Raw genomic sequence first — 10,980 nt, 5'->3', positions numbered from 1 at the left:
CTGCCCTGAGGCGCATGAATACCAAGATGAGAGCAGCCCTCACAGTTGAGAAGCGAGTGGCGATAGCCCTGTGGAAACTTGCAACGCCAGACAGCTACCGGTCAGTTGGGAATCAATTTGGAGTGGGCAAATCTACTGTGGGGGCTGCTGTGATGCAAGTAGCCCACGCAATCAAAGATCTGCTGATATCAAGGGTAGTGACCCTGGGAAATGTGCAGGTCATAGTGGATGGCTTTGCTGCAATGGGATTCCCTAACTGTGGTGGGGCTATAGACGAAACCCATATCCCTATCTTGGCACCGGAGCACCAAGCCGCCGAGTACATAAACCGCAAGGGGTACTTTTCGATAGTGCTGCAAGCTCTGGTGGATCACAAGGGACGTTTCACCAACATTAACGTGGGATGGCCGGGAAAGGTGCATGATGCTCGCATCTTCAGGAACTCTGGTCTGTTTCAAAAGCTGCAGGAAGGGAATTTATTCCCAGACCAGAAAATAACTGTTGGGGATGTTGAAATGCCTATATGTATCCTTGGGGACCCAGCCTACCCCTTAATGCCATGGCTCATGAAGCCGTACACAGGCAGCCTGGACAGTAGTCAGGAGCTGTTCAACTACAGGCTGAGCAAGTGCAGAATGGTGGTAGAATGTGCATTTGGACGTTTAAAGGCGCGCTGGCGCAGTTTACTGACTCGCTTAGACCTCAGCGAAACCAATATTCCCACTGTTATTACTGCTTGCTGTGTGCTCCACAATATCTGTGAGAGTAAGGGGGAGACGTTTATGGCGGGGTGGGAGGTTGAGGCAAATCGCCTGGCTGCTGGTTACGCGCAGCCAGACACCAGGGCGGTTAGAAGAGCACAGGAGGGCGCGGTACGCATCAGAGAAGCTTTGAAAACCAGTTTCATGACTGGCCAGGCTACGGCGTGAAAGTTCTGTTTGTTTCTCCTTGATGAAACCCCCCGCCCCTTGGTTCACTCTACTTCCCTGTAAGCTAACCACCCGCCCCTCCTCCCTTCAATCACCGCTTGCAGAGGCAATAAAGTCATTGTTGCTTCACATTCATGCATTCTTTATTCATTCATCACACAAATAGGGGGATGACTACCAAGGTAGCCCAGGAGGGGTGGTGGAGGAGGGAAGGAAAATGCCACACAGCACTTTAAGCACAGCACTTTAAAAGTTTACAACTTTAAAATTTATTGAATGACAGCCTTCTTTTTTTGGGGCAATCCTCTGTGGTGGAGTGGCTGGTTGGCCGGAGGCCCCCCCACCGCGTTCTTGGGCGTCTGGGTGTGGAGACTATGGAACTTGGGGAGGAGGGCGGTTGGTTACAGAGGGGCAGCAGTGGCAGTCTGTGCTCCAGCTGCCTTTGCTGCAGCTCAACCATACACTGGAGCATACTGGTTTGGTCCTGCAGCAGCCTCAGCATTGAATCCTGCCTCCTCTCATCACGCTGCCGCCACATTTGAGCTTCAGCCCTGTCTTCAGCCCGCCACTTACTCTCTTCAGCCCGCCACTTACTCTCTTCAGCCCGCCACCTCTCCTCCCGGTCATTTTGTGCTTTCCTGCACTCTGACATTATTTGCCTCCACGCATTCGTCTGTGCTCTGTCAGTGTGGGAGGACAGCATGAGCTCGGAGAACATTTCATCGCGAGTGCGTTTTTTTTTCTTTCTAAGCTTCACTATCCTCTGGGAAGGAGAAGATCCTGTGATCATTGAAACACATGCAGCTGGTGGAGAAAAAAAAAGGGACAGCGGTATTTAAAAAGACATATTTTATAAAACAGTGGCTACACTCTTTCAGGGTAAACCTTGCTGTTAACATTACATACATAGCACATGTGCTTTCGTTACAAGGTCGCATTTTGCCTCCTCCCACCGCATGACTACCCCCTCAACCTTCCCCCCCTCCCTGTGGCTAACAGCGGGGAACATTTCTGTTTAGCCACAGGCAAACAGCCCAGCAGGAATGGGCTCCTCTGAGTGTCCCCTGAAGAAAAGCACTCTATTTCAACCAGGTGACCATGAATTATATCTCACTCTCCTGAGGATAACACAGAGAGATAAAGAACGGATGTTGTTTGAATGCCAGCAAACATACACTGCAATGCTTTGTTCTACAATGATTCCCGAGTACGTGTTACTGGCCTGGAGTGGTAAAGTGTCCTACCATGAAGGACGCAATAAGGCTGCCCTCCCCAGAAACCTTTTGCAAAGGCTTTAGGACTACATCTAGGAGAACCGCAAATGCCAGGGCAAAGTAATCCTTTCACATGCTTGCTTTTAAACCATGTATAGTATTTTAAAAGGTACACTCACCAGAGGTCCCTTCTCCGCCTGCTGGGTCCAGGAGGCAGCCTTGGGTGGGTTCGGGGGGTACTGGCTCCAGGTCTAGGGTGAGAAACAGTTCCTGGCTGTCGGGAAAACCGGTTTCTCCGCTTGCTTGCTGTGAGCTATCTACAACCTCCTCATCATCATCATCTTCTTCGTCCCCAAAACCTGCTTCCGTATTGCCTCCATCTCCATTGAAGGAGTCAAACAACACGGCGGGGGTAGTGGTGGCTGAACCCCCTAAAATGGCATGCAGCTCATCATAGAAGCGGCATGTTTGGGGCTCTGACCCGGAGCAGCCGTTCGCCTCTCTGGTTTTCTGGTAGGCTTGCCTCAGCTCCTTCAGTTTCACGCGGCACTGCTTCGGGTCCCTGTTATGGCCTCTGTCCTTCATGCCCTGGGAGATTTTCACAAAGGTTTTGGCATTTCGAAAACTGGAACAGAGTTCTGATAGCACGGATTCCTCTCCCCAAACAGCGATCAGATCCCGTACCTCCCGTTCGGTCCATGCTGGAGCTCTTTTGCGATTCTGGGACTCCATCATGGTCACCTGTGCTGATGAGCTCTGCATGGTCACCTGCAGCTTGCCACGCTGGCCAAACAGGAAATGAGATTCAAAAGTTCGCGGTTCTTTTCCTGTCTACCTGGCCAGTGCATCTGAGTTGAGAGTGCTGTCCAGAGCGGTCATAATGGAGCACTCTGGGATAGCTCCCGGAGGCCAATACCATCGAATTGTGTCCACAGTACCCCAAATTCGAGCCGGCAACGTCGATTTAAGCGCTAATCCACTTGTCAGGGGTGGAGTAAGGAAATCGATTTTAAGAGCCCTTTAAGTCGAAATAAAGGGCTTCATTGTGTGGACGGGTGCAGGTTTACATCGATTTAACGCTGCTAAATTCGACCTAAAGTCCTAGTGTAGACCAGGGCTAAGTCCAGCGACTACATACCAACTCCTCCTATGCACTATGGTGAGGAACAGAATATGACTAAGGAGCCCCCATTATTATACCATTATTTTACCTCACTTTCCCTCACATAATTCCTTGGTACATGTACCCGTATAATTAAAGGAAGATGTTGTCATTTTGTGTTTTGTGTCATCATCAGCAATCCCTTGAGGTTGAGGATGATCTCTTTCACAGGTTTTATTTTTCATGGGTCCTTTGGTGACTGAGGATTCCGATTCTTGAGTCACAGACTTATTGGCAGACATTGCAGGTGGTGTTGGAAGACAGGGATGGGCCATGATTGCTATGTGACCGTTGTCTTTCTTTTCTTTTCTGGCATTTTTCTGTAACCAGGATAAGGTGATTTTCCTCCAAAGTGGACTTCCCCTCTCTGACAAGTCTTCGCCAGTTATCCCTATCCTGGGCTGCTGTCTCCCAGTGTGTGGTGTCAATCCCACATCTCTTGATGTTTATCTTGAGGGTGTCCTTAAAACGTTTCTTTTGGCCTCCCAGTTTCCTTTGTCCTTTTGTGAGTTGGGCATACAGCGGTTGTTTTGGTAAGCATACATCAGGCATGCGCACACAATGTCCGCTCCACCTCAGCTGGTGCTGGATAATCAGGGCCTCAACACTGAAGATGTTGGCCTCTGTGAGGACACTGACATTAGTGCGATGATCCTCCTACTTATGTTGAGGATCTTCTGAAGACAGTGCTGGTGCTGGCGTTCCAGGTTTTACAGGTGTTTTCTATAGGTCACCCAAGTCTCACAGCCATAGAGGAGAGCTGGGATTACCACCACTTTGTAAACTAAAAATCTAGTTCTGATGTTGTGATTGTTGAACACCCGGCGAGACAGTCTGCCAAAGGCAAGGCTGGCACAGAGAATTCTGTGCTGAATCTTGATGTTTATATCTGCCCTCTGTGAGAGATGGCTGCCAAGATAGGCAAAGTATTCTACATTTTCCAGGTTTCAGAGTAGCAGCCGTGTTAATCTGTATTCGCAAAAGGAAAAGGAGGACTTGCGGCACCTTCGAGACTAACCAATTTATTTGAGCCTAAGTTTTCGTGAGCTACAGCTCTCCCAGCTACCTCAGTAAACATGTAGGGAGGCTCCTCTACATTTAAAGGTGTAGTAGATACAACACACACACCATTGACTTCAACCCCCTCTGGGAAACTTTTGCCAACCCACCAACACCTGAGGAGGTCTGCAAAGCAATTAAACAAACAAAGAACAAAAAAGCTCAAAGCAGGACCAATCCACAACTAAATCATCCCAGCCAGGGCTCTGTCAAGCCTGACCTTAAAAACTTTTAAGGAAGGAGATTCCACCACCTCCCTAGGTAACGCATTCCAGTGTTTCACCACCTCCTAGTGAAAAAGTTTTTCCTAATATCCAACCTAAACCTCCCCCACTGCAACTTGAGACCATTACTCCTCGTTCTGTCATCTGCTACCACTGAGAACAGTCTAGATCCATCTTTGGAACCCCCTTTCAGGTAATTGAAAGCAAAGCAGCTATCAAATCCCTCCTTCTTCTCTTCACCAGACTAAACAATCCCAGTTCCCTCAGCCTCTCCTCATAAGTCATGTTCCAGTTCCCTAATAATTTTTGTTGCCCCTCCGCTGGATGTTTTCCAATTTTTCCACATCCTTCTTGTAGTGTGGGGCCCAAAACTGGACACAGTACTCCAGATGAGGCCTCACCAATGTCGAATAGAGGGGAACGATCACGTCCCTCGATCTGCTGGCAATGCCCCTATTTATACATCCCAAAATGTCATTGGCCTTCTTGACAACATGGGTACACTGTTGACTCATATCCAGCTTCTCGTCCACTGTAACCCCTAGGTCCTTTTCTGCAGAACTGCTGCCTAGCCATTCGGTCCCTAGTCTATAGCGGTGCATGGGATTCTTCCGTCCTAAGTGCAGGACTCTGCACTTGTCCTTGTTGAACCTCATCAGATTTCTTTTGGCCCAATCCTCTAATTTGTCTAGGGCCCTCTGTATCCTATCCCTACCCTCCAACGTATCTACCTCTCCTCCTAGTTTAGTGTCATCTGCAAACTTGCTGAGGGTGCAATCCACACCATCCTCCAGATCATTTATGAAGATATTGAACAAAACTGGCCCGAGGACCGACCCTTAGGGCACTCCACTTGATTCCGGCTGCCAACTAGACATGGAACCATTGATCACTACCCATTGAGCCCGACAATCTAGCCAGCTTTCTATCCACCTTATCATCCATTCATCCAGCCCATACTTCTTTAACTTACTGGCAAGGATACTGTGGGAGACCATGTCAAAAGCTTTGCTAAAGTCAAGGAACAACACGTCCACTGTTTTCCCCTCATCCACAGAGCCAGTTATCTCATCATAGAAGGCAATTAGATTAGTCAGGCATGACTTGCCCTTGGTGAATCCATGCTGACTGTTCCTGATCACTTTCCTCTCCTCTAAGTGCTTCAGAATTGATTCCTTGAGGACCTGCTCCATGATTTTTCCAGGGACTGAGGTGAGGCTGACTGGCCTGTAGTTCCCAGAATCCTCCTTCTTCCCTTTTTTAAAGATGGGCACTACATTAGCCTTTTTCCAGTCATCCAGGCCCTCCCCCGATCGCCATGAGTTTTCAAAGATAATGGCCAATGGCTCTGCAATCACATCTGCCAACTCCTTTAGCACTCTTGGGTGCAGCGCATCCGGCCCCATGGACTTGTGCTCGTCCAGCTTTTCTAAATAGTCCAGAACCAATTCTTTCTTCACAGAGGGCTGGTCACCTCCTCCCCATGCTGTGCTGCCCAGTGCAGCAGTCTGGGAGCTGACCTTGTTCATGAAGACAGAGGCAAAAAGAGCATTGAGTACATTAGCTTTTTCCACATCCTCTGTCACTATATTGCCTCCCTCATTCAGTAAGGGGCCCACACTTTCCTTGACTTTCTTCTTGTTGCTAACATACCTGAAGAAACCCTTCTTGTTACTCTTAACATCTCTTGCTAGCTGCAACTCCAGGTGTGATTTGGCCTTCCTGATTTCACTCCTGCATGCCCGAGCAATATTTTTATACTCTTCCCTGTTCATTTGTCCAACTTCCACTTCTTGTAAGCTTCTTTTTTGTGTTTAAGATCAGCAAGGATTTCACTGTTAAGCCAAGCTGGTCGCCTGCCAGATTTACTATTCTTTCCACACATCGGGATGGTTTGTCCCTGTAACCTCAAATAAGGATTCTTTAAAATACAGCCAGCTCTCCTGGACTCCTTTCCCCCTCATGTTATTCTCCCAGGGGATCCTGCCCATCAGTTCCCTGAAGTTGTCAAAGTCTGCTTTTCTGAAGTCCAGGGTCCGTATTCTGCTGCTTTTTAATGATTCTTTCTTTGTTTCTTGTTTTCCTTAATCTAAAAGAAAAGTCACCAAGTTTGAAAATACATGTTTGCTTTTGTGTATGAAATAATATAACAATTAAAACAACAAGCTAACCAAAAGTAATGTTTCTTATTTACACACACACACAGGCCCCTAAGGGCCTGATCGAAGTCTCACTGAAACCAGTGGAAAAAACCCTGTTGTTCAGTTCCTCCATCCCAAACATGAGACATTTCTTCTAAACTGAGACCTCTCTTGATTAAAGACTAGACATAATATACTGAGTTTTGGCAAAGGCAGACACTAGTTTAAAAAGGACATGTACAAGTGAAAAAAGCAGAAAATTCTACATGCCTTAAGAATACATCATTAATAACCTCTGGAGGAGCTACTGGAGTTATCAAGCATAATGCAGCCATGCTAGCGCCTAGGGTCCTGTAGCTTTATCAATAAAGCTACACTGAATGATTGTTTACTGTATATTATTGGGTTTATTATCTCACCATATCATAGAATTTACAGAACCCCATGCTCAAGCTTTGGCCTTGGATTTCATGGTTTTGTGGCTAGGGAATGCCTGACATCCTTTCTCTAATACAGTACTCTATTTCCAGAGGACACGCTGTGGGAATATTTCCTCTTCAGCTGCAGTTCACGAATATCATCAGCACAAAATTCACTAACATTTTGAAAGCTAAAATAATTAACATTCTGTCTTCCTAATAAAGGCCTGGAATTGGGATAATAGATCAGTTAATGCCAGCAAATGGCATCCTGAGTGTCCTTGTTACAATGCATTTTCAGTTAGAAAAGCACCCACTTAGCAGCTGTACTAACCTACTGTGTTAAGCACAGCACTAAACCTTTTAAAGTGTCACTTTTTCAACATTAATCTCAGGTTTCCAGCTCTAATGATAAGAGAGAAAGGCAATTGTGTAAGTCATTCTTAACTGCACCACTTTGCTACCAGAAACTTCATCAAAACCAGGAGGGGCCCCTTTCCTGCTCTGATAGTCTGACCTAGAATCTCTAATCCCCTTTCATTAAAACCATACTGCTTTGATTCCACACCAGTTGCTGGCTGAGCTTTCACAAATCACCAGACACAGATCCAAAACAAAAGTGAGAGTTCTACTATACCTCGACTGCCATATCCAGATGCTAGAAATCCACCCTGGAGAAGATCTTACTTTTGAATGACAGGTTTCAGAGGAACAGCCATGTTAGTCTGTATTCGCAAAAAGAAAAGGAGTACTTGTGGCACCTTAGAGACTAACCAATTTATTTGAGCATGAACTTTCGTGAGCTACAGCTCACTTCATCAGATGTATGAGATGTCTTTTGAATGAGACATACAAGTGATATCCTATTGACCATTGATATTCATTAAAATCTCATTCTACTTTATGAAGCACAGGCAGCAGTAACCCGACGCAGTCTTCAGGTTAAATTCAAATTCAGTTAATGAGGTTCTTCTTACTTCGCAATGTCAGATCTGTTTCACATCACATGTTAAAAACAACACCTCCAACACCACAGCATCCCTTACAAGCATGTGGCTCTGGCTCAGAATTGAGTCAAAGAGCTACCTAAACCAGTTTCACTGGTGCCCTGTTTTCTTCTTGGAGGTCTCACATCCAAATAATAAACAGATCTCACTCAACATAGTGTTGAGATCTGATGTGATCCCAGCCAAGGTGATACAGTTGCATGCTTTAAAGTATAAGGATATGACACTCAGGATTGCTGGTAAGAGACTGCTGATTATTTCCTTGCTCTAGTCACCTTACATGGGTCAGAGCGACAAAAAAGTTATACTCTTGTCACATAAGCAGGCCTTAATAGCTACTGTTACACTGTCATAGCTATAAATCTCCACAAATATACTCCAGGGTATATTACTGCATCAGCAGCAATGCACCACAGATGAAATTGTCAGATTAAAGGCTGTCTAGAAAACAAGAATGCCATTTAGGAAAAGTTTTTGAGGTTTCATAATTTGTTTTCATTCCAATATGGAATGAAAATGAGACCTTTAGAAAAAAACATATGAGAGGGGGAGAGAGAGAGAGAGAGAAATCCACCCCAGAATACCAATAGCCTGGAAACTAGGGCATTCATCTAGGATATGGGAGAGCCAGGGGTTTATAGATTCATAGATTCCAAGGCCAGAAGGGATCATTATGATAATCTAGTCTGATCTCTTCTACAACACAGGCCATAGAACTTCTCCCAAAATAAATCCCAGAACACAGCTTTTAGAGAAACATCTAATCTTGATTTTAAAAATGTCAATGATGGAGAATCCACCACAATGCTTGGCAAACTGTTCCAATGGTTAATCACCACCACTGTTTAAAATGTATGCCTTATTTTTTGTCTTAATTTGTCTCACTTCAAGTTCCAGCCATTGGTGAAGTACCACCAACAATTATGGGGTAGTCTCACAAGGTATCAATCTCTACAGAGGAGGTGATAGAAGCCCTAAATAAGATGAATGATGGTAAAGCGGCTAGTGAAGATGAGACAACAGTTCATATGATCAAGGCAGTTGGAGAGACTGGAATAAACTGGCTTCACAGATCACTGTGTATTGCCTGGTATCAAGGTAGGATATCAGACGACTAGAGAATGACATTGATTGTCCTTCTTTGGAAGGGTAAAGGTGATGTAAATGATCCAAACACTTACCAAGGCATCACTCTGTTAAGTCAGCCCCTTAAAATCCTTGAGAGAGTTTTAGAAGCAAGTTTGAGGCGCAACCTGGAGGAAAATACAGGAGAGAAGAAACATGTCTTTAGGAAGGGAAGGAGTACTATGGACACAATATTTGCAATGGGATAGAAATTTGAAAGAATGATAAATGGAGGCTGTAACTGTTATGTAGCATTTATTGATCTTGAGAAAGCATATGACTTAGTTTCAGAGCTGATGTTTGGAGTATTGAGATGGATGGGAGAGAGGCTTCCAGAAGTAGAGATGATAGAGGAGAGTAGCTGTATAAAAGACCAAGAACTAAGGTGGTAACAATACATGGAACTTTTGAGAATGTTGAGGTGATGGTGGGAATGAGACAAGATAGAGTGCTGAATGAGTCCACTTCTCTTGATACTAGTTACTGAGTTAATTAGTAGGAAACCAACCCTGTGGAGACACTGAGAAAACTACTGTATGCTAATGATCTGTCCCTTTTAGATGACCACAAAAAGGATTTGGTAAATGTGATAGAAGAGTGGGCATTTGTGTTTGAAGACTGTGGTTTGAAGGAAATAAAACAGAAATTACACAAGTAGGGAAAGTGGAAGAAGAGCTGTTGACTGAAGTTTCAGGAAAGAAGTTGAATCAGATGGGAAAATTGTGTATTTGGGAAATACATGTGCAATCAGAGAGAAATCTGGAGAACTGAAAAGAAGAACCCAAGGTGCAAGGCAACAGTGAAAAAGGTAGCAGGAGTACTGTGGAACCATCAGTTAAGTAACAAACTGAAAGGAAAGTGTATGCTGCCTTTGTTTGTCCCTGCCTGATCTATAGTTTGGAAATTGTGGGTTTTATGGAAATGGAAGAAAAGAAGATCCAGGTAGTAGAAAATAATATAATGAGAAGAATGCCAGGCCAGCAAAAGGTAGACAGAGTGAGCGTGGAAGAACTTACAGGAAAAATGAACTTAGGACTCTCAGTGATAGGCTGGAGAGCCCACATTTGAAGGTAGACATGCGGTAAGAATGGGAGAATGACTAGCAAAGAAAGTGTAGGAGGCAGAGGATAGCAAGGAAGGACATGGAAGTCTGAGGATACAAAGGAAAGACTCTCTTAAGAGAAGGTTGAAGAGAAAAGGACTGAAATTCCAAGAGTTACAAATCTGTGTCATGGACCAGAAGGTGTGGTGAAGAATTGTGATACCTCCAACCCCATGTAAATGGGAAAAAGAAGAGGAGTGAAGTGAAGTGTCAACTTTCAGCCATTGTATTGTGTTATAATTTTTCTGCTAGATTGAGGAGCCCATTATCAAATATTTTCCCCCATGTAGGTGCTTATAAACTGTGATCAAGTCACCCCTTAGCCTTCTCTTTGTTAATCTAAATCAAATGAGGTGCTTCAGGGTATCACTATAAAGCATGTTTTCAAATCCTTTTATCATTCTTCTAGCTCTTCTCTGAACCTTCTCCAATTTATCAACATCCTTCTTGAATTGTGGGCATCAGAACTAGACACAGTATTCCAGCAGTAGTCAAACCAATGTTAAATACCAAAGTAAAATAATCTCTCTACTATCAAGATTCCCATGTTTATGCATCCAAGGATTACATTACCCCTTTTGGATACAGCATTGCACTG

At 44.8% G+C, this 10,980-nt stretch overlaps 1 protein-coding gene across 1 annotated transcript; it reads right to left on the bottom strand.

The window, feature by feature from the left end:
• Positions 1-1,102: 1,102 nt before the first annotated feature.
• Positions 1,103-2,970, bottom strand: LOC142072342 (uncharacterized). The gene is made up of 2 exons (XM_075129021.1): positions 2,323-2,970; positions 1,103-1,733 (listed from the first exon to the last, which is right to left on the bottom strand). Exons 1-2 carry the CDS (start codon positions 2,903-2,905, stop codon positions 1,192-1,194), a joined length of 1,125 nt encoding a protein of 374 aa, XP_074985122.1. The 5' UTR covers positions 2,906-2,970; the 3' UTR covers positions 1,103-1,191.
• Between the last annotated feature and the right edge of the window lie 8,010 nt (positions 2,971-10,980).

Source organism: Caretta caretta, chromosome 6 (genome assembly GCF_965140235.1).
Source record: "Caretta caretta isolate rCarCar2 chromosome 6, rCarCar1.hap1, whole genome shotgun sequence".
NCBI lineage: Eukaryota > Metazoa > Chordata > Testudines > Cheloniidae > Caretta > Caretta caretta.
The sequence above is the reverse complement of the archived record's forward strand: the minus strand, read 5'-3'. Positions and strand labels throughout refer to the sequence as shown.

Bases quoted from the DNA above. Each gene is read 5' to 3' on its own strand.
- LOC142072342 (XM_075129021.1), bottom strand. From the start codon at position 2,905: ATGCAGAGCTCATCAGCACAGGTGACCATGATGGAGTCCCAGAATCGC. The intron at 1,734-2,322 runs GTGAGTGTACCT...TTTCTCCACCAG, and splicing joins AGGCGGAGAAGGGACCTCTG to CTGCATGTGTTTCAATGATC.